The sequence below is a fragment of the Lepidochelys kempii genome, chromosome 1 (assembly GCF_965140285.1).
Source record: "Lepidochelys kempii isolate rLepKem1 chromosome 1, rLepKem1.hap1, whole genome shotgun sequence".
Classification (NCBI taxonomy): Eukaryota; Metazoa; Chordata; order Testudines; family Cheloniidae; genus Lepidochelys; species Lepidochelys kempii.
In genome coordinates, this window is record NC_136380.1 from 21,863,925 (window position 1) to 21,885,493 (window position 21,569).

General features: G+C 41.3%; 1 protein-coding gene across 11 annotated transcripts in view; it reads right to left on the reverse strand.

Moving 5' to 3' along the window:
- DLG2 (discs large MAGUK scaffold protein 2) overlaps nt 1-21,569 on the reverse strand; it is a 1,468,504-nt gene that overhangs the window by 518,164 nt on the left and 928,771 nt on the right. For all 11 annotated transcript variants that reach the window (XM_073336088.2, XM_073336097.2, XM_073336081.2 and 8 more), the window contains one exon: nt 14,589-14,642. In XM_073336088.2, coding sequence (XP_073192189.1) covers nt 14,589-14,642 — 54 coding nt within the window. The remainder of the gene's footprint in view (nt 1-14,588; nt 14,643-21,569) is intronic.

Sequence of the window (21,569 nt, forward strand, 5' to 3'; positions counted from 1 at the left end):
GAGTGAGGGATCATTTTCCAGGATAGGTTGTAGATCTTTGATGATGCGCTGGAGAGGTTTTAGATGGGGGCTGAAGGTGACGGCTAGTGGCGTTCTGTTATTTTCTTTGTTGGGCCTGTCCTGTAGTACTGGGTACTCTTCTGCCTCTATCAATCTGTTTTTTCACTTCAGCAGGTGGGTATTGTAGTTTTAAGAATGCTTGATAGAGATCTTGTAGGTGTTTGTCTCTGTCTGAGGGATTGGAGCAAATGTGGTTGTATCTTAGAGTTTGGCTATAGACAATGGATCGTGTGGTGTGTCCTGGATGGAAGCTGGAGACATGTAGGTAAGTATAGCGGTCAGTAGGTTTCCGATATAGGGTGGAGTTTATGTGACCATCGCTTAATAGCACCGTAGTGTCCAGGAAGTGGATCTCTTGTGCGGACTGGTCCAGGCTGAGGTTGATGGTGGGATGGAAATTGTTGAAATCATTGTGGAATTCCTCAAGGGCTTCTTTTCCATGGGTCCAGATGATGAAGATGTCATCAATGTAGCACAAGTAGAGTAGGGGCATTATGGGACGAGAGCTGAGCAAGCATTGTTCTAAGTCCGCCATAAAAATGTTGGCATACTGTGGGGGCATGCAGGTGCCCATAGCAGTGCCACTGACTTGAAGATATAGATTGTCCCCAAATGTGAAATAGTTGTGGGTGAGGACAAAGTCAGAAAGATCAGCCACCAGGTTTACTGTGACATTATCTGGGATACTGTTCCTGATGGCTTGAAGTCCATCTTTGTGTGGAATGTTGGTGTAGAGGGCTTCTACATCCATAGTGGCCAGGATGGTGTTTTCTGGAAGATCATCAATGGATTGTAGTTTCCTCAGGAAGTCAGTCGTGTCTCGAAGATAGCTAGGAGTGCTGGTAGTGTAGGGCCTGAGGAGAGAGTCTACAGAGCCAGACAATCCTGATATCAGGGTGCCAATGCCTGAGATGATGGGGCGTCCAGGACTTCAATGTTTATGGATTTGGGAAGCAGATAGAATACCCCTGGCTGGGATTCTAGGGGTGTGTCTGTGCAGATTTGTTCCTGTGCTTTTTCAGGGAGTTTCTTGAGCAGATGGTGTAGTTTCTTTTGGTAACCCTCAGCGGGATCAGAGGGTAATGGCCTGTGGAATGTGGTGTTAGAATGTGTCATCTGTCAATAACCCTCTCCCTTTATTTGAACAAAATAGGGCAGGTTTTCTGAAAGAAGTTGGTTGCAGTATGTAATGGAGTATATACACCTCACACTGGAAAAAAAAAAGGGGTTAAGAAGCTGCTCTGGGCCCAGGCAGTCCCACCCCTCTCCACCTGGTACATCTTAAAAAAGGACGCAGAGTAGCTCAGTGGCAGGCAGGCAAACAGGGGAGGTGAGGTGATCTAATCTAATCTATGCTCTGAACTGCTCGGAAGGAGCACTACAGGAGCTCTTGCTGCTTGAGCAGTGGAGACACTGATCTGACCAAGCCTGCAAAAGAGAGACTGGAGACCCCAAGACCCCGACCTAGTGGGGAAGCCCTTGCTGACTTCTGAAGATGTCCACATTAGTTTGACTCCGTATGTGTACCCCTAAAGGGGCAGGCTTAACTGTGTGACCTGGCCAGAGGGCTGAGTTGCTAAAAGAACAGACCATTGCATGGCTGACCAATAGTCAGAAAGGGGAATACCCAGGAGGAAGACAACCTACCACAACCCAGCCTGACCGCTAGGCATCACTGCTGGTGAATGTTCCCTTTCACAGTGTAGTTAGCATAATTAAGAAAGAAGGACACTGTTACAGATGCTTTACACAGACAACTAGGGAGAAAGTCTCCATGCCCAATGAGCTAACAACTCAATGGAGGTAATGAGCAGGCTGGGATGAACAAGAAAAATGGTTTGAACATGCAGTGATATTCAGCATGTGAGTTGTTAGACACTAGTATGGGTTGAAATATACACAGATCATTTTCATAAAAATATTCAAAATCATTTTAATTTCAAACTGCTTGAAATGGAGCCATTTCTAGAATTTTAAGAAAATCCGTTAAAGGAAATTGATTTTTTTTAAATTCCTAAAGTAAATTTAATCAAATTGCTATTCACATGTTGTTTAGCTTAGATTTCAGTAAATGAAAAGTTTCAACTACTATTTTAGTAACAGTTTTATGATATTTTGAATAAAATATTTTAAAAGGCACAATTTTTGTGATAAATGAAATTTTTTCAACAATGTTGGTAAATTTTCATGAAAATTTGCCTTTAAAATAACTACTATTTTTGGATGAAAAATCTTCTGCTCAACATTTTTTGACGAGCATCATCAGTTAAATATGGCTTTCTTGTTGCTTTTTAATTATATTTTATCGTTTCATTGTGGAATGGCAGCTGCCACAAGAAGTGTATTTTAGGGAGAAGAGGGTAAGGGTGTAGCAGACTAGGCCAGAGCGTGAGGGACAAATTGCAGTAGGATGGTCCAGGGGTTAGATCACAAGACTAGAATCTGGGAAACATTGATTCAATTCCCTGATTCTTCACCTGTGTGATCTTATCCCAGTCACTTAGAGCCAGATTTACAAAGATATTTAGATGCAGAGTAGGATTTTCAAAAGTGCCGTAGTCACTTAGGAGCCTAAATCCCAATGACTTTCAATGGGAATTAGGCAATTAACTTCCTTAGGTGCTTTTGTAAGTCCCATTAGATACCAATCCTTAGGAATCTAAATATTTTTGTAAATCTGGCCCTTAGTCTTTCTGCGTCAGTTCCCCATCTGTAAAATGGGAATAAGAGAACAGCCCTGCCTCACAGGGGTGTTGTAAGGATAAATACATTTAAAACTGTGGGGTGCTCACTGTGCAGGGGATCTTAAATATCTAGACAGATATACGTGAAGGTTGAGAGAGCAGAAAAGAAGCAACCATGGAGATGGGAGCGGGTGAAGGCTATGAATATGGAGGTTAATCATGTAACTTTGGCAAAATGCTAAGATTGGGGAGCACACTGAACATCTGTGCTCATAAAATGAGGGTGTGGCCTGGCTGGAGCCACGAAGAGTTAACACAGGCACTGCACAATCTGCCCTCCCCAGCCATGCCTTCGCGTCTGCCCCTACAGTTTCATTAGCCAGCCTATTAATCAATTGGCAGAGTTGCCAGTTTGGGATGTACTGGCTTCAACACGATGGATGGTAAATGATCCTTAGGGCTAGACTAAAATCAAAATAATCTTTACTTGTCATTTTTCATATAAGAACTCCAAACAGAAAAAGCTGATTTTTTTCTTCTATTACACTGAAACACAATGGTTTCAACAAATCAAAGCGCAGGGAGCCTGTCGCGTTCCTACCTCGCAGCAGTAATGTTTAAAATCCATCCAAATACGTGAGCCCATTTATTCTGATCTGCTAACGCTGCAGTGGTTTCAGCTGTGAAACACAATGCAAATCCTTGCATCCTGATTCATTACTGTACTCAGGCTCACTAGACATATATTCTCATAGCTTCCCCATCTCTAGAACAGAGGTATTAATTCACCATACAAGACTGATTTCAGATGTTTTTTATTTAGTCACCCTTTGGAGATTCCTGTTCCACACATCTCCAGACCATGGAGGCAGGCATAGGGTAGGCCAGACAGCTAACATGGCAGCGCTGGAGAGAGCAGGAGGCAGGGGATGTTGGGTGCCTGCAGGGGGTGCTAAGGAAGGGGCACCCACAGTTCACTCTCCCCCTCGCCCCTATACACATTCCTGTCAGGAACAAGAAACTGGTACCCAGATGCCCCCACTTCTTACCCACTGCCAAGCCCCGTGAGACCATTTGCAGCTGCTGGGCAGGCTTAAGCCTCCTCCGTCCCGCTGCTTTCTGACAGTGTGAGGCGAACCTGCAGTGACTCCTTCCCCCTCCTGCCAAGCCTGGTGGCCCCACAGAGCACGTTCACAGGTGCCCCAAGGCTGCCTGCCTGACCCAAACTTGAGCAAAGCCCCTCCACGAACCTCTGCAAGATTTGCAGTCAGGTTATGACAGCAGTCTCCTGACCATGTCACCAGGCAGGGCCTGCAGGATGGAGCTGACTGAGAAGGACCTCTGCTCTATGCTGCTCGCTGCCCCACCAAAACCTCGTCACCACCCCCCAGGGAGGCATGCCCCACAGCTGGAAAACCAATCATTTAATACATTAATATTTGTAAAGTGTTTTAAGATCCACACTCAATTACTAATGTGGCGGCTGATTCCGAAACAGATAGAGGCAGGACTTAAATTCAGCTGAAGCCGTCCAGAGCGGAGGTCCAGTAAATATTTTCAAACTCACGGGAGCCCTGGCACACCCGTCCCCAACCAACTGGGGTAAAGCTCTGAGACTTCCTGCCCCGAATGGGGGGAGAGCATGGTGGGCTCAAAGAAAATCTCTGATAATTTAAGCCCTGGATAGAGGTCATCACAGAAGCATTATTCTATGCCAGTAACTACTGAGGGATGCTTTCGTTTAACTTGGAAGTAACCCCAGTCAGAGCTACTGAACAATCTTGGCTTTTGGCCTATGAGCGTATCAACTGTGATCACAGTTATTACTGAGTTAGTAGAAAGTATCTTCAAGTTACCACCTAATTAACTCATTGTACCATCTCGTCCACTCTACATCTCTTTCGAAAACTATTGTGGATTTGACAAGAAAAAGTGTGCTAGAATTAGACGTTATGGTTTTGTATAAAGAAAAACAAATATTTTATGTTCTAAATGTGTATTTACAGCATGGACGACATGGAAAAGAATGAAGTCTGTCTATCTCGCAAGGACTGAGTGAAAGGGAATGATTATTTTGTAAAAGACTTCTCAATCGCATTTTGGAGCTGATATTATTAGATCCTGTGCATTTGTTCATTTTCAGAGTATTATTTTTATTATCTTGGTCTTTCTTCCTCTCTTTCATTAGTTCTTCACCCATATTCACATCAGACATTCACAGCATACATTCCAAATGTCAGATCATTACTCTTTCATACTCCCAAATTCTAGTAAAATATCCTTCAGTGAAACAACACTCTGAGTTACACGGACATTGGTAAAATCAACATATGGCTAATATTTTTATTAAAGGTTATGGTTCCTCTGGCATAAACAATATGTTTTAAATAATGAAAGACAATGTAGTTTATAACAAGTTTTTTTAAAAAAAACAATGCAACATGAAAGTAAAAATTTAGTTGAAGGTTTCACTCCTATTTTATTGATCAAGAGTTAGTAGTCAGGTTCATGTATGAGGCGAATGCAAATACTATACTAAAGGCAGCTTCAAGTGGAATCCATTGGTGAGTGTCCTTTATTGCCTCTTATTATACATAAAGGTCTGAAAGTTTCTGATCTTTACATTTTTCTTTCCTTGCCTTTTCCTCCTTGATATCAAGTCTTGGTTTTCCTGGTTATGTTGTAGATAAAAACTCAGAGATGTGTATTGAGAGTTGCTTAAATCCTTAGAAAGAAAAGGAGTACTTGTGGCACCTTAGAGACTAACCAATTTATTTGAGCATAAGCTTTCATTAGCTACAGCTCACTTCATCGGATGCATCCAGTGGAAAATACAGTGGGGAGATTTATATACACAGAGAACATGAAACAATGGGTGTTCCAATACACACAGTGTATCTTTGTGAAAAAAGTAGCTATTTAAGTATTTTAGCATAATTCTCATGTTCCTTATTATTGGAAACAGAATTGCCAAGCAGCATAACAGCAAGTCTAGAGCACTACAGAACCCTTAAAAGTAGGGGACAACGAGCAATATAATACTTAAAGTGAAGACAATATAAAACTCCACAGATCACAATAAAATGGGTCTGCAACATTTTGGGTGACATCCAAGAACATGGTACAAAAAAACCCAGGAGTACTTGTGGCACCTTAGAGACTAACAAATGTATTAGAGCATAAGCTTTCGTGGGCTACAGCCCACTTCATCGGATGCATTGAATGGAACATATAGTAAGAAGATTATATATATATACACATACACACACACACATACAGAGAAGGTGGAATTTGCCATACAAACTGTCAGAGGCTAATTCATTAAGATGAGCTATTATCAGCAGGAGAAAAAAACTTTTGTAGTGATAATCAAGATGGCCCATTTAGACAGTTGACAAGAAGATGTGAGGATACTTAACTTAGGGAAATAGATTCAATGTGTAATGACCCAGCCACTCCCAGTCTCTATTCAAACCCAAGTTAATGGTATCTACTTTGCATATTAATCCAAGCTCAGCAGTTTCTCGCTGGAGTCTGTTTTTGAAGCTTTTCTGTTGCAGAATTGCCACCCTTAAGTCTTTTATGGAGTGGCCAGAGAGGTTGAAGTGTTCTCCTACTGGTTTTTGAATGTTATGATTCCTGATGTCAGATTTGTGTCCATTTATTCTTTTGCGTAGAGACTGTCCCGTTTGGCCAATGTACATGGCAGAGGGGCATTGCTGGCACATGATGGCATATATCACATTGGTAGATGTGCAGGTGAACGAGCCCCTGATGGTGTGGCTAATGTGATTAGGTCCTATGATGGTGTCACTTGAATAAAGAGTTGGCATTGGGCTTTGTTGCAAGGATAGGTTTCCTGGGTTACTGTTTGTGTTGTGTGGTGTGTGGTTACTGGTGAGTATTTGCTTCAGGTTGGGAGGCCATCTGTAAGTGAGAACTGGTCTGTCTCCCAAGATCTGTGAGAGTGAGGGATCATTTTCCAGGATAGGTTATAGATCTTTGATGATGCTCTGGAGAGGTTTTAGTTGGGGGCTGAAGGTGACAGCTAGTGGCGTTATTTTCTTTGTTGGGCCTGTCCTGTAGTAGGTGACTTCTGGGTACTCTTCTGCCTCTGTCAATCTATTTTTTTCACTTCAGCAGGTGGGTATTGTAGTTGTAAGAATGCTTGATAGAGATCTTGTAGGTGTTTGTCTCTGTCTGAAGGATTGGAGCAAATGTGGTTGTATCTTAGAGTTTGGCTATAGACAATGGATCATGTGGTGTGTCCTGGATGGAAGCTGGAGGCATGTAGGTAAGTATTGCGGTCAGGAGGTTTCCGGTATAGGGTGGTGTTTATGTGACCATCGCTTATTAGCACAGTAGTGTCCAGGAAATGGACCGCTTGTGTGGATTGGTCTAGGCTGAGGTTGATGGTGGGATGAAAATTGTTGAAATCCTGGTGGAATTCCTCAAGGGCTTCTTTTCCATGGGTCCAGATGATGAAGATGTCATCAGTGTAGCGCAAGTAGAGTAGGGGCATTATGGGACGAGAGCTGAGCAAGCATTGTTCTAAGTCCGCCATAAAAATGTTGGCATACTGTGGGGCCATGCGGGTACCCATAGCAATGCCGCTGACTTGAAGGTATAGATTGTCCCCAAATGTGAAATAGTTGTGGTTGAGGACAAAGTCACAAAGGTCAGCCACCAGCCATGACATTATTGGGGGATACTGTTCCTGATGGCTTGTAGTCCATCTTTGTGTGGAATGTTGGTGTAGAGGGCTTCTACATCCATAGTGGCCAGGATGGGGTTTTCTGGAAGTTCACCGATGGTACAAACATCAAGGTGCTGAGTTTTCTCATAGTGTGGATTTGCATACCTATGTCTTTACTGGTACCTACCCACAAATGATCCCTAGGTGTTTGAGTCATTTTCACGAGAAAACCTTAGGAAGACTGTGAACTTGTAGGAATAGCATTATACATCTGAAAATACCAATTATCTACTAGTGCAATTCCAAAATTATAGGTGCTTGGGCAGGTATAAAACATCATCAAAGTTATTATTTATTTGTATTACCATAACACCTAGGATCCTTAGTCCTGAGGTGCCTACACTGTACAAACATAGAAGGTGCCTACACTGTACAAACAAAATATGGACCAGTTTCAGAGTAGCAGCCGTGTTAGTCTGTATTCGCAAAAAGAAAAGGAGTACTTGTGGCACCGTAGAGACTAACCAATTAATTTGAGCATAAGCTTTCGTGAGCTGTAGATCACGAAAGCTTATGCTCAAATAAATTGGTTAAAACATGGACCCTGCACCAAAGAGACAATAGATACATGCAGACAGACTGGAAGGGGGAGGGGTTACAAGGAAACAATAAGACAATATTGGTCAGCATCACCCAAAGATTTGGATTTAAATTTATATGGAGGGCCTCCAAGAGGAAGAGATTAAATATTTTTATGTTTTGGTCAACAAATATCTTAACTGAAAGAAAACATAGCTCATGTATCTGAATGATAAAACTGGTATTAAAAGAATTAATCTTAAAGCTTCTGAAATCTGCTTATGGCAAAACTGCCACATCTCCTACCACCTCCTGAACACTGGTCGTATCAAATTCCTCAAAATTCCTTTCATGTTCCACAGTAATTGTTACAAGAAAAGTTCATTCCCTGTCAGGCACATGCATTTCATCACCCTCCGAGAATACACTGCCATAAACAGTTTGAGAGAGGAAAAAGCATCATTTGCAACATTTTCTTTTTTTACAGTGACAATAAGGAAGCTATAAAAAGAACCTAGCTGTGTTTCAGGGCAAATATGCTTTAGAGGGATATTATCACATCTCCTGGAGATTTCTTTCCCTCTATCAATCATTGTTATGATGGGTAAAAAGACAAAGTCTGCTTCTGGTCAGCTCATTAGTTCTTATTGCCCTGAGAAATAATTCTGATATAAAAAAAGAAAAGACAAGGAAAGTGTTCCTGTGCACTTTGGGTCTGATCCAAAGCCCACTGGAGCCTTCCCATTGATTCCAAAAGCATCAGATCAGGCCTTTAGAAGTGTTACAGCTCAATGAAACAAAAGTAATAGAAATATACTTTTATTAAGGTTTTGGGTATGACCAAATTCTCTGTAAAAATCAGGAGGTAGTACAAAAAATCAGTGTGGACATGTAACAACATACTATCGAGCGGGGGACAAAGGCATTTTGGAATAAACAGTTTATTTATTAAACTACTCATACGTGTAAGTATTTGAAGAATTTGGGCCCTAAATTGTTTTTTCCTTACTACTTTTTCCAGCATCTTACACAGTAGGGTCCTGATCGTTTTAGGGGAGACTCTACATGCTATAAAAGGCCAGAATTTATACTAAGTTACAAATGGCCAACAAGAAATAGCAACAGTGTTGGTGTTTAAACTTTGTAATGTTGCATTAGGCACAAAGGCTCTAATTCATCAAGTCACATAAAAACATGCCTATTAACACGGGCACTACTCACAAACTTAAAGTGAGGCATGTGCTTAAGTAACTTCTTGAATTAGAGCCAAAATGGGAGAATCTTTAGGCATGTCCTTTATCATCAGTCATTATCCTACATGATCTTCACTTTCTGCCAAGAGCCCTCAACGTCCCCCCACCCCCCACAGCCCAACCCCCTGACCCATCCTCATTCACCCCAAATCCCTCATCCCTGGCCCCACACCAGAGCCCATAACCCCTCCCACATCCCAACCCCCTGCCTCAGCCCAGAGTCCCCTCCCATACTCTGAACCCCTCAGCTCCACCCCGCCCAGTCTGGAGCCCCCTCCTGCACCCTGAACGCCTCATTTCTTGCCCTACCCCGGAGCCCGCACCCTTACCCCAACTCCCTGAGCCCGCTCGGTGAAAATGAGCGGGTGAGTGAGGCTGGGGAGAGCGAGCGACAGAGGAAGGGCGGGATGGAGTGAGTGGGGGCAAGGCCTCGGAGAAGGGGTGGGGCAGAGAGCTGGGCAAAGGTGTTCGGTTTTGTACAAGTAGAGTTGGCAACCCTAGCTCAAGTGGAGCAGAGGCGGCAGGTAACAAAGAGTGAGTGAGGCTAGGAGGGAGTCTGGGGAGGTAGCAAACTGTGAGGGGGAAATTTTTTGCCCAGACAGTTAACATTTGCCACACTTAAAAGGAGCTGAAAAGAGGGTCTATAATGGGAAGTATTGGGCAATCTTAATAGTAGGCCATCCTATGAGCCCTCCCTATAATTAATATTCATAGACAATGAAGAATTTCTAAACTGTTGCCCATTTAAGGTTTGGGGATTTATTTGTTTTGTGCTTTGTTTATAATTACCAAGTTCATTAACAGCTGCTTTTCTAACATGAATGATAGTTTGATGTTAAGATGTACCTATCGAGTCACAGATGTCTGAACAAAGTTCATATATTAGAGTTATAACTATAATGTATAGGTCCTTGCTGTAAGTATCATAGAATCATAGAATATCAGGGTTGGAAGGGACCTCAGGAGGTCATCTAGTCCAACCCCCTGCTCAAAACAGGGCCAATCCCCAATTAAATCATCCCAGCCAGGGCTTTGTCAAGCCTGACCTTAAAAACTTCTAAGGAAGGAGATTCTACCACCTCCCTAGGTAACGCATTCCAGTGTTTCACCACCCTCCCAGTGAAAAAGTTTTTCCTAATATCCAACCTAAACCTCCCCGACTGCAACTTCAGACCATTACTCCTTTTCCCGTCCTCTTCTACCACTGAGAATAGTCTAGAACCCTCCTCTCTGGAACCACCTCTCAGGTAGTTGAAAGCTGCTATCAAATCCCCCCTCATTCTTCTCTTCTGCAGACTAAACAATCCCAGTTCCCTCAGCCTATCCTCATAACTCATGTGTTCCAGAACCCTAATCATTTTTGTTGCCTTTCGCTGGACTCTCTCCAATTTATCCACATCCTTCTTGTAGTGTGGGGCCTAAAAGTGGACACAGTACTCCAGATGAGGCCTCACCAATGTCGAATAGAGGGGAACGATCACGTCCCTCGATCTGCTCGCTATGCCCCTACTTATACATCCCAAAATGCCATTGGCCTTCTTGGCAACAAGGGCACACTGCTGACTCATATCCAGCTTCTCGTCCACTGTCACCCCTAGGTCCTTTTCCACAGAACTGCTGCCTAGCCATTCGGTCCCTAGTCTGTAGCTGTGCATTGGGTTCTTCCGTCCTAAGTGCAGGACCATGCACTTATCCTTACTGAACCTCATCAGATTTCTTTTGGCCCAATCCTCCAATTTGTCTAGGTCCCTCTGTATCCTATCCCTGCCCTCCAGCGTATCTACCAATCCTCCCAGTTTAGTATCATCCGCAAATTTGCTGAGAGTGCAATCCACACCATCCTCCAGATCATTTATGAAGATATTGAACAAAACCGGTCCAAGGACTGACTCCTGGGGCACTCCACTTGACACCGGCTGCCAACTAGAAATGCAGCCATTGTTCACTACCCGTTGAGCCCGACAATCTAGCCAACTTTCTACCCGCCTTATAGTGCATTCATCCAGCCCGTACTTCTTTAACTTGCTGACAAGAATACTGTGGGAGACAGTGTCAAAAGCTTTGCTAAAATCAAGAAACAATATATCCACTGCTTTCCCTTCATCCACAGAACCAGTAATCTCATCAGAGAAGGCGATTAGATTAGTCAGGCGTGACCTTCCCTTGGTGAATCCATGCTGACTGTTCCTGATCACTTTCCTCTCATATAAGTGCTTCAGGATTGATTCCTTGAGGACCTGCTCCATGATTTTTCCAGGGACTGAGGTGAGGCTGACTGGCCTGTAGTTCCCAGGATCATCCTTCTTCCCTTTTTAAAAGATTGGCACTACATTAGCCTTTTTCCAGCCATCTGGGACTTCCCCCGTTCGTCACGAGTTTTCAAAGATAATGGTCAATGGCTCTGCAATCACAGCTGCCAATTCATTTAGCGCTCTCGGATGCAACTCGTCTGGCCCCATGGACTTGTGCACGTCCAGCTTTTCTAAATAGTCCCTAACCACCTCTTTCTCCACAGAGGGCTGGCCATCTACTCCCCATGTTGTGATGCCCAGCGCAGAAGTCTGGGAGTTGTCCTTGTTAGTGAAGACAGAGGCAAAAAAAGCACTGAGCACATTAGCTTTTTCCACATCCTCTGTCACTAGGTTGCCTCCCTCATTCAGTAAGGGGCCCACACTTTCCTTGGCTTTCTTCTTGTTGCCAACATACCTGAAGAAACCCTTCTTGTTACTCTTGACATCTCTGGCTAGCTGCAGCTCCAGGTGTGATTTGGCCCTGCTGATTTCATTCCTACATGCCCGAGCAATATTTTTATACTCTTCCCTGGTCATATGTCCAACCTTCCACTTCTTGTAAGCTTCTTTTTTATGTTTAAGATCCGCTAGGATTTCACCGTTAAGCCAAGCTGGTCGCCTGCCATATTTACTATTCTTTTCACTCATCGGGATGGTTTGTCCCTGTAACCTCAACAGGGATTCCTTGAAATACAGCCAGCTCTCCTGGACTCCTTTCCCCTTCATGTTAGTCCCCCAGAGGATCCTACCCATCCGTTCCCTGAGGGAGTCGAAGTCTGCTTTCCTGAAGTCCAGGGTCCGTATCCTGCTGCTTACCTTTCTTCCCTGTGTCAGGATCCTGAACTCAACCAACTCATGGTCACTGCCTTCCAGATTCCCGTCCACTTTTGCTTCCCCCACTAATTCTTCCCTGTTTATGAGCAGCAGGTCAAGAAAAGCTCTCCCCCTAGTTGGCTCGTCTAGCACTTGCACCAGGAAATTGTCCCCTACGCTTTCCAAAAACTTCCTGGATTGTCTGTGCACTGCTGTATTGCTCTCCCAGCAGATATCAGGAAGATTAAAGTCACCCATGAGAACCAGGGCGTGCGATCTAGTAGCTTCTGTGAGTTGCCGGAAGAAAGCCTCATCCACCTCATCCCCCTGGTCCAGTGGTCTATAGCAGACTCCCACCACTATATCACTCTTGTTGCTCACACTTCTAAACTTAATCCAGAGACACTCAGGTTTTTCTGCAGTTTCGTACCAGAGCTCTGAGTAGTCATACTGCTCCCTTACATACAGGGTTACTCCCCCACCTTTTCTGCCCTGCCTGTCCTTCCTGAACAGTTTATAACCATCCATGACAGTACTCCAGTCATGTGAGTTATCCCACCAAGTAGATGCGTCAAAAAGTACTGCTAGTATGCTGGTACTGAATTTCAGATGAATTCAGATTTGAATGACATTTTGTAATTTTGAATAAGCAACTGCAAAAATAAAACAAGCAAAGACATTATATAGCTGCATGCTATATGCTATTAGGATTTCCATTCAAGTGCAAGAAATACAAACGATGGTATATTCAAAAGTTGGATAACACTAATATTTGGAAAGGTGAAATGAAGAACTGTAAAAACTTTGCAAAATTTTACCCACAAAGTAATTCTGGCCCCTTTGCTCTCCTGTAATAAGTACTCTGGAATTACAGCATAACTGCAAGACAACTTTAGGTTTCTGAACTAGTCCCAGTGTGACGAACACGTTTTTTAATTGAAAAAATAAAATGTCCAAGAAGGTCAAGTTTTGAACTCCTCTGGGTTAATACAGCCCTTATTTTCGAAAGTGGAAAAAAGTGGATCAGAAATAGGACGTTAACTAATAAGTTAGGACAAAACCAGAACAATCCTTCAGTGTAGCCACTTTGAAATTTGCTTGTATTTTCTTTACTTGCACACATTGCACAATGTATTTTGGTTTTATTATTTTGTGTTTTTGTGTTCTGCACTCTCCTTCATTATAGTTTGGTTCTGCATATAGAGCTGAAAGCATGTGTTGCCACTGCTCATTTTTAAATATTCCCTGTAGAGTTGAGTGTGAGGATATTGTTTGCATGGGTGGATATAGCGTGCAGGTACCAGCTTTGTACTGAAAATTGATTCCAGTCTGAGAGACTTATACAGTAAGAACTCACTTTGTAAGTAGTTAGATCCTGGAAAAATGCATTTGTTGTGGTACAGTTCTTTCTGGAATCTGAGCCTATCACCACTGTCGTTTGTTAACACACAGTAACCTCTGAAAAGCTCTTCATAAAAGGGTAAGGATAAACACTGAGCATTAATTTGTCTATTTTAAAAAAATAAAATTACATTCCTATTAGTTAAAAGTTAAACTAGTATTACTTATCTGACAGCAATGCCCAGCACATGCCAAGTGCTATACAGAAACACCCTAAAATGCTTCCAATCTAAAAAAAGACATACAGATAAACAGATGAAGGGTTGAGACAAGGTGTTCCCCCTCCATCTGATACTAGAAATTCAGACACAGACTTCTCTTATATAGCTGGAAATTTCTTCAGAAAAAAAAATCCCAAATCAAAACAAAAAACTCTTGGTATTAGTAATATTTGGTGATCTACAAATAAAACAGGTTTTACAGCTGCACTGGGAAAAGGGAAAGTCACAATAAATCCACAATATTTTTCAAAAGAAAGTTAGTTTTGATTTGTTAAAACTTTGTTGCATAGAAAAATTAGGTATGTGAATTACTACTTTGCACTGTATGTCACCGGACTTTATTGCCTTCCCTAATTTCTACAACTGGGAAAGAATTAAACCACACAATCCATTTAATATTTAAAAAAAATAAATACAATATATTTAAATAAACATTCTGTGCAGACCTTTGACTAATGTTTTGTGTATCTGATAAGTAGTGAAGAGAATTTTACGGGGGGGTGGGGGGGTGGAATGGAGGGGGGAATCAAGATAGACCAAGCTGTAAGTTCAACTGTTTACAAAAAGAGGAAACAAAATGCTATACTTACATAGGGAATTGTGTCCAAGGTGTCTGTGTTGACTATTATAGGGGCGGGACTAGCCTGAGAGAAAAAGAAAGGGGGGGAAACAAATTTAAATACTTTAAACTATTGAATATTAAAAACCACAGTAACATGAAATTCAGAGCTAGCACCCCTACCTCCCAGTGAATTCACAAGGAACAATGGTGTGAGCCTTGGGTATCACTGAATTAATTGGTATTTGAGGTCAGTAGGAGGTACTCAGTACCTTGCAGGATTGTACCCAAAGAGCCTGATCTAAAGTACACTAAGTCAATAGGAATCTTTCCATTAACGTCAATGGTCTTTGGATTAGGATCTAACTGCACAAGTAGTAAACATCTACTGGTTACTATTGTATGAAATAGGGAGTTTGGGGGTCTCAGGGCTCTATGTAAACATGAGTTTATTTGTTTCAACTCCCATTGTGTACACACTCCAAGTCTTGCATCTGAACAAAATTAATTTAACGTTAATGACAGAACCCAGAAGCAGGCAAGTTTCAAGCAGTTTCAAGTCTCACTCGAAGCACTGAGCACAGCTCTACTATCAAGTACCTTTCTTTAGCCTAGCATTTCACAGCCCAAGAAGCAGCCACCCTACGCCTCCCACGTCAAAAAAAAAAAAAAAAAAAGGGTATTGATGCAGTAATTCAAGTGCTTTCCTGTAACCACACTGTTTCTAACCTTTCAATTTCATGATGTAAGAGAATAACTTCCATCTAAAGAGAAACTATAGGTTATATGCAACCACATTTAACATTTGCTAAAATTATTTCCAGTTATACAATTGTCCAATCACAGGGAATACACTGAGAACAAAACACACATATTTTGGTACTCTAAAGTAGGTGCAATTCAGCTGATGACCTGTCTTCATCTATTACAGTATTGTACGATTTGATATTAAAAACCACATTCTAAATTTCTGAAACTAGGCATTCTCTGTGCCTACCTTTCATGCAGTTATCCTCACTGGTGCTCAGTAGCTTTAGTTAGCTTAAACGAATATATACAAGTTTCAGAATCTTTTTCATTTAGACTGTTATAATTTCAGTTATAGGCCATGCAGGAAAGATTTATAATGTGTAACTGCTGCATTTAAAAATACAGACCTTCCATATCTACCTGCAACTTCACTTTAGCTTTCATGAATGTTCAGCTCAATACTGAGTATCAATTCTTTTGTCTATATTATAAATAGAAAAAAAAAAAGATGGTTTTCGAGATAATACTGCTGTTTCTGTCAACCTTTACATTTCATTGAAATCCTGGTTTTACTTCTCCATATTGATTAACCTTAACATCAGATAGTCAGGGCAAAATAAATCTAGGATAGTTCCCTCAGCTCTTTTATTATTTACAATCTCCAGAATTTAAATGCCTTGTCATTCCCTAATCAAGCAATATTTGTTAAGCTACTGGAATCAATCAGCAGCCCATATTTTTCTCATCACTTTCCCACTCTTGCAGGTAACTCAGGCCCTAATTACAAAAAAATCCAGCAATGTATTCATTTTTCAGACAGTACTTTTAAGAAGTTTCTCAGCAGGAAAACAATGCAAGTGATGAAGAAGCATAGGGACATTATAAAATAAGATTAGTTAAAGACTTGTAATTTCTTTGGAGAACTCCTCAACTGCACCGTAATCATGCAACCTGAAATGACAATGGAACATGTCCATCAATAAAGAACTTGCTTGGCCCTGTTTTAGGAACTCAGACTTCTGTTGACAGGTGAACAAACTGTTGAAAGATAAGGTATGCCTGCACAATGCAAAACAAATACTTTCCAGATAAGTCAAGAGCCTGATATCTGAGAGCATTTTAGGTGAAAGGACTCCTGGAATTTTCCATGGTTGGCAAGTGATAAGTGATAGATCTAAAACCAAAAGACTCCAAAGTCGGGGGATGATTTCTTTGTTGGGGTCTGTTCCTCTTCTTATTTTTCACTCCAAGTTGCAGGTCCAATGGGTATCAAGCCACCTGGGCCTCAAAACATGGGGATTCTTGTGTTTTGATAATGTACCCTTAGCTATCTGGGACATGGTCCTGCCTGCTCATTGCACACTTCCTTCACTGAAACTGCTATTAGGAGGAGAACTTTACCTTTCAAAATGACCATGCCTCCAGTGTTTTCTAGCAGACAGGGGTCGAGACAAGGAAACAAAAGATGTGTGGTTCTATTCCCAATTCTGCCACTTGACTTCCTGTGACACCTTGGACAAGTCACCTAACTGCTCTGCCTTGGTTTCCTAAGTTGTCAAATGGATCTTGTGATTCTTATTTGCCTTTGAAAAAGATGTTGAGATCAGCGGATGACAAGCAGTAGATAAGTGCTAAGAACTAGTATATTTTAATAATGAACCGTTAGTCCTGGAGTTTCAAAAATGCACTTATTCTACCGGCAACCTCCTGCTCAGCAGGATGAACTCCACTCATGAGTTAATATAAATATAATATAAAGAAGGGACTCCTTTAGGACAGATGGTTCCAGGACTCTAGGTACTGGATTTTAGAGATAGTGACAGAGAAGCATATTGAATCGACAGAAAAGCATATTGAATTGAGCACCACCCCAGGCAGATAGGAACTTGGCGCCTATGTCCCAGCCCCTCCACCCCCCTATGGACAGCACTGGCTGGGGTCACACCAAAATGCAGCCCCATGGTTTAGGGCAGTGGTTCTCAAACTTTTGTATTGGTGACCCCTTTTACACAGCAAGCCTCTGAGTGCAACTCCCCCCCCCACTTATGAATTAAAAACTCCCATTTTTTTTAACACTATTATAAATGCTGAAGTGAAGTGTGGTTTACTTCACAGTGGAGGCTGACAGCTTACAACCCCCCATGTAATAACCTTGTGACTCCCTGAGGGGTCACGACCCCCAGTTTGAGAACCCCTGGTTTAGGGTCTATTTCATCGAAAGATGTGGAAAGGAGACCATCACTAAATACAGTAACTCTAAATCTAGAGATGCTATTGTCCTGACAATACCTATAAGTGAATTGATCCGTGGTCTGCTATGCATATCCAATTTTGTCAAGTTGAGATGGTTTGTTTAGGCTTAGCAAGGTACTGATATCTTCACGGACAATGATGAGCAAGACCCTAGAACTATCCGAGATCTATCCTGTATATTCTTTCCAATTTCTTATGCCTCAGCCTTCAGCATCTTGGCAATCTACTGTGACATGACTGTTACAAATCTGGACACAGGAGAAAGATCTGGGACTGATGGCTCCTACCCATTTGCTTTTAAAACCATCAATATTTCTTATTCTGATCCACTTTCAACACTGACAAGATCTACTGAAGTGTTTCATCTCTCACTCCTCTTCCCACATGCCCATGGATGTCATTCTTCATTAAAATTTTCTGACTGTGGTAGCCCAGCACACAAACAGATTTGATATCTGATTCAATGAGTATATAATGTCTTCAAAGTAAACTAGTGCAAGATTTCTAATGGCGAGTAGTAACACGTGTAACATCCAGAAATGCTTTAATGTCCTTTGTGTTCAGAAAATCATGGTTTCTTTGTTCCTGATAGAACTTACTGGGTCCAAGAATTCATTGAAAGACGAAGAAAAGAGGCTTAGCTTTTGCTTTCTTTTCTCACTCTCTCAACTACTTTTCAGAGGATGCTATTTGTTATAATAGTAGCGTATTGTGTTCCAGACAAACTACTTAAATGGAGAAAACTAGTGATTAAGGATACAGAAACATCAACACAGGCAACAGTGGCAGCAAACGCAAGGTATTCTGTAGGAGAGGCACCAGCCAGGGTGACATTCAAAATGTGCAAGAATAAAAGCTGAAGGAACTTTTTCTGTTTCATTGTTACAGGACAGATCTCCCGCGATCCACAAAACAGCACCATGTGAAGGAATTTACTAAGGCTAGCGTCTGAGTTCTCATGAATAATTCTAGTTAGACTCATAAAGTGTCTATAAGTGATCCATCCAAGAAGTTATTTTCACCCATGAAACAAACAAAAGATTATAAATATGTTTTCCACACAACCAGTCAAAGCGCTTTACTACCAGTCAAAGCGCTTGCTACCACAAATAGTCCCATGGAATGCTTACTCTATGAGCAATTCACAGGAGTAAAAATGGTATAATGATAGTAATAAGCACTATGCCTGATTAGATGGCTTTTGAAGTACTGGACTCAAAAATTGATAGTGGAACTGGGACTAAGATAATGATACTGTGATAGATAGAGTTTTTTAATTTCTCGGTTTCTGAGTAGGTTTAGTTGTTTTTTAAACAGAGAGCTGACTATTTGAACAAGAAGTTTAAGTCATATTTAAGGACTCATGTACTCCAAAGCAAGCTGGCCTTGGTGAGACTGGATATTCTGGGAAGCTTCATTTTACCATTTACATTTTCTCTCTTTCGGTCTGTCTCTCTATCTTTATATTAGTAATACATAAGAGCACTAGTCCCTACATTTATTTTACATTGTCCATGCATAGTCAATTTCCAGTATGTTGCAGCGTTTTGTGTGAACAATGCATACATTTAACAGAGAAGAAAGATGATATTTCTGGCAACTGGATATAGGACAAGTGAATACACAAATGAATACAATCATCGTCATTAGGTCTCAGAGCCAACACAACGGGGATGAATGGGACACTTTACACTTCTCAGTTTTATTGTTTCAGGCTGTTTGAAGCCTCAGAAATGTTACCCGCTCAATTTAGGGCACCTCACCTATACCCTAGCCAGGGCTCAAGGTGTGACCAGGTCAGTTCAGGCACCCTCACCCTTTCCCTACCAAACACCCGGAGTTTCATCCAAAACTGGTTTAATATGAGGGCGGTTGAACAGGTCTCAGGCCTACAGAAAGACAACACTGCATTAGTTTTAACTCAGTTCACTTTTTCAAGGTTTTTCTCAGAACTAGAAGAGCTAAAATACGTGCTTACACTCGCAGAGAAAGGGTGCAAGCAACCACATGCACAGATTGAGAATTATTTGTGTGTGCGTGCATTGACACACACACACACACGCTTCTAATTTAAATATACAGATCAAGACTCCAGAATCTCAACTTTCAGTCTAAAATATATATTGAGATTAACCTGACCATTTACCACAGAACTGTGCTCCAGAATTCTATGAGGCCACAAAGTCACACAATACATAGTTGCTTAGTCTTATGCACCTCTGCATTTCATGAAACTCATTTTCCATCAAGTTTTGACACTATGTTTTAAAAAATCAATTTGTTTTATATGAAACTGATAAACTAAAGACAGAGACAGAGCTCCCTTGAACAACTAAAGAGTAACTTCACAGCAAATAGTTCTCCCTTCTATATATAGATGTGAAACAGAAAAAAAGTCACTTGTTATATTGCTATCAGACAGTCACTGGCAGAGTAGAAGAAAAGTGCCTCAAGAAAGCCTCAAGGCCTTTCCTTATCAAACGTAAGGAAATGTAACATATAATGCAGCTGCCATATAAACCCATTACAAGTTAAACTAAATAATGTATCTCAAAGTTATTACAGAATGTGTATATTTGGACTTTATTTCCACTTTTAATTTAAAAAAAAAATAGAATTTTCCAATTTTTATAAAAAGCTATTAGCGGTGATATTATCTATCAAGAATAAATTTGGATCTAGGCAGAAACTGACATCTCCATCCGGATCAGCAAGATGCCAATGGGAATTGTTTCTCAAATAAACCCAAACCAAACCAATCTAATCTATTATATACTCTTCTGATATTGCTTGACAGTGGCTTAAATTAGCAATGATTAACATAATAGCAGTAACTTTATATCCAATATCTGATTCAGTGAAGAACATAATAATGTCAAAAGAGTAAGTGCTGAAGAATAGGAGATATAATTATGATAGGTCTATAATTCTGCTCAAGATAAACAACAATAAGATTTTAGTTGACTAACTGCTGGCATCTCAGCTTTCTAGGCACACAGAAGAGTAGGTCCATTTGCCTTAAGCTAGGGAACTAAAATGAAACCTGGTAGTGAGAATCACACAGGTTTCTGACCACTGGATCTCAGCTGGCTAGTGTGAGAGAAATTGTTCAACTGTCTCACACTAGAGCCTCAATTTACTAAAGCATTCCTAGGCCATGGTCCTGCATAATTAGGGACCTATTCAGGAAGGATGCTTAAACACATGCTTGACTTTGAATGCATGCTCAAGTTGGTTTGAAAAATCAATGGCACTTAAACATGGATGGTTAAACTTAAGCACCTGTTTAGTTGCTTTCTTGAATCCAGGAAACTGAGTCCCAACATCTACAGAGTAGGAATCCATGCTGTCATAAATATAAAGGGAAGGCTAACCACTTTTAAATCCCTCCAGGCCAGAGGAAAAAACCCTTTCACCTGTAAAGGGTTAAGAAGCTAAAGATAACCTTGCTGGTACCTGACCAAAATGACCCATGAGGAGACAAGATACCTTCAAAGCTGGGGCGGGGGGAGACAGGGGGGACAAAGGGTTCTCTCTGTCTGTGTGTTGCTTTTGCCCGGACCAGAGCAGAAATGCAGGTTAGAACTCCTGAAAGGGCTAATAAGCAATCTAGTTAGATATGTGTTAGACTCTGTTTTGTTTAAATGGCTGATAAAATAAGTTGTGCTGAATAGAATGTATATTCCTTGTTTTGTGTCTTTTTGTAACTTAAGGTTTTGCCTAGAGGGATTCTCTATGTTTTGAATCTGATTACCCTGTAAAGGTATTTACCATCCTGATTTTACAGAGGTGATTCTTTTACTTTTTCTTCAAGTAAAATTCTTCTTTTAAGAACCTGATTGCTTTTTCATTGTTCTTAAGATCCAAGGTTTGGGTCTGTGTTCACCTATGCAAATTGGTGAGGATTTTTATCAAGCCTTCCCCAGGAAAGGGGGTGTAGGGTTTGGGTGGATTTTGGTGGGGGGGAAAGACGTTTCCAAGCGGACTCTTTCCCTGTTATATATGTATT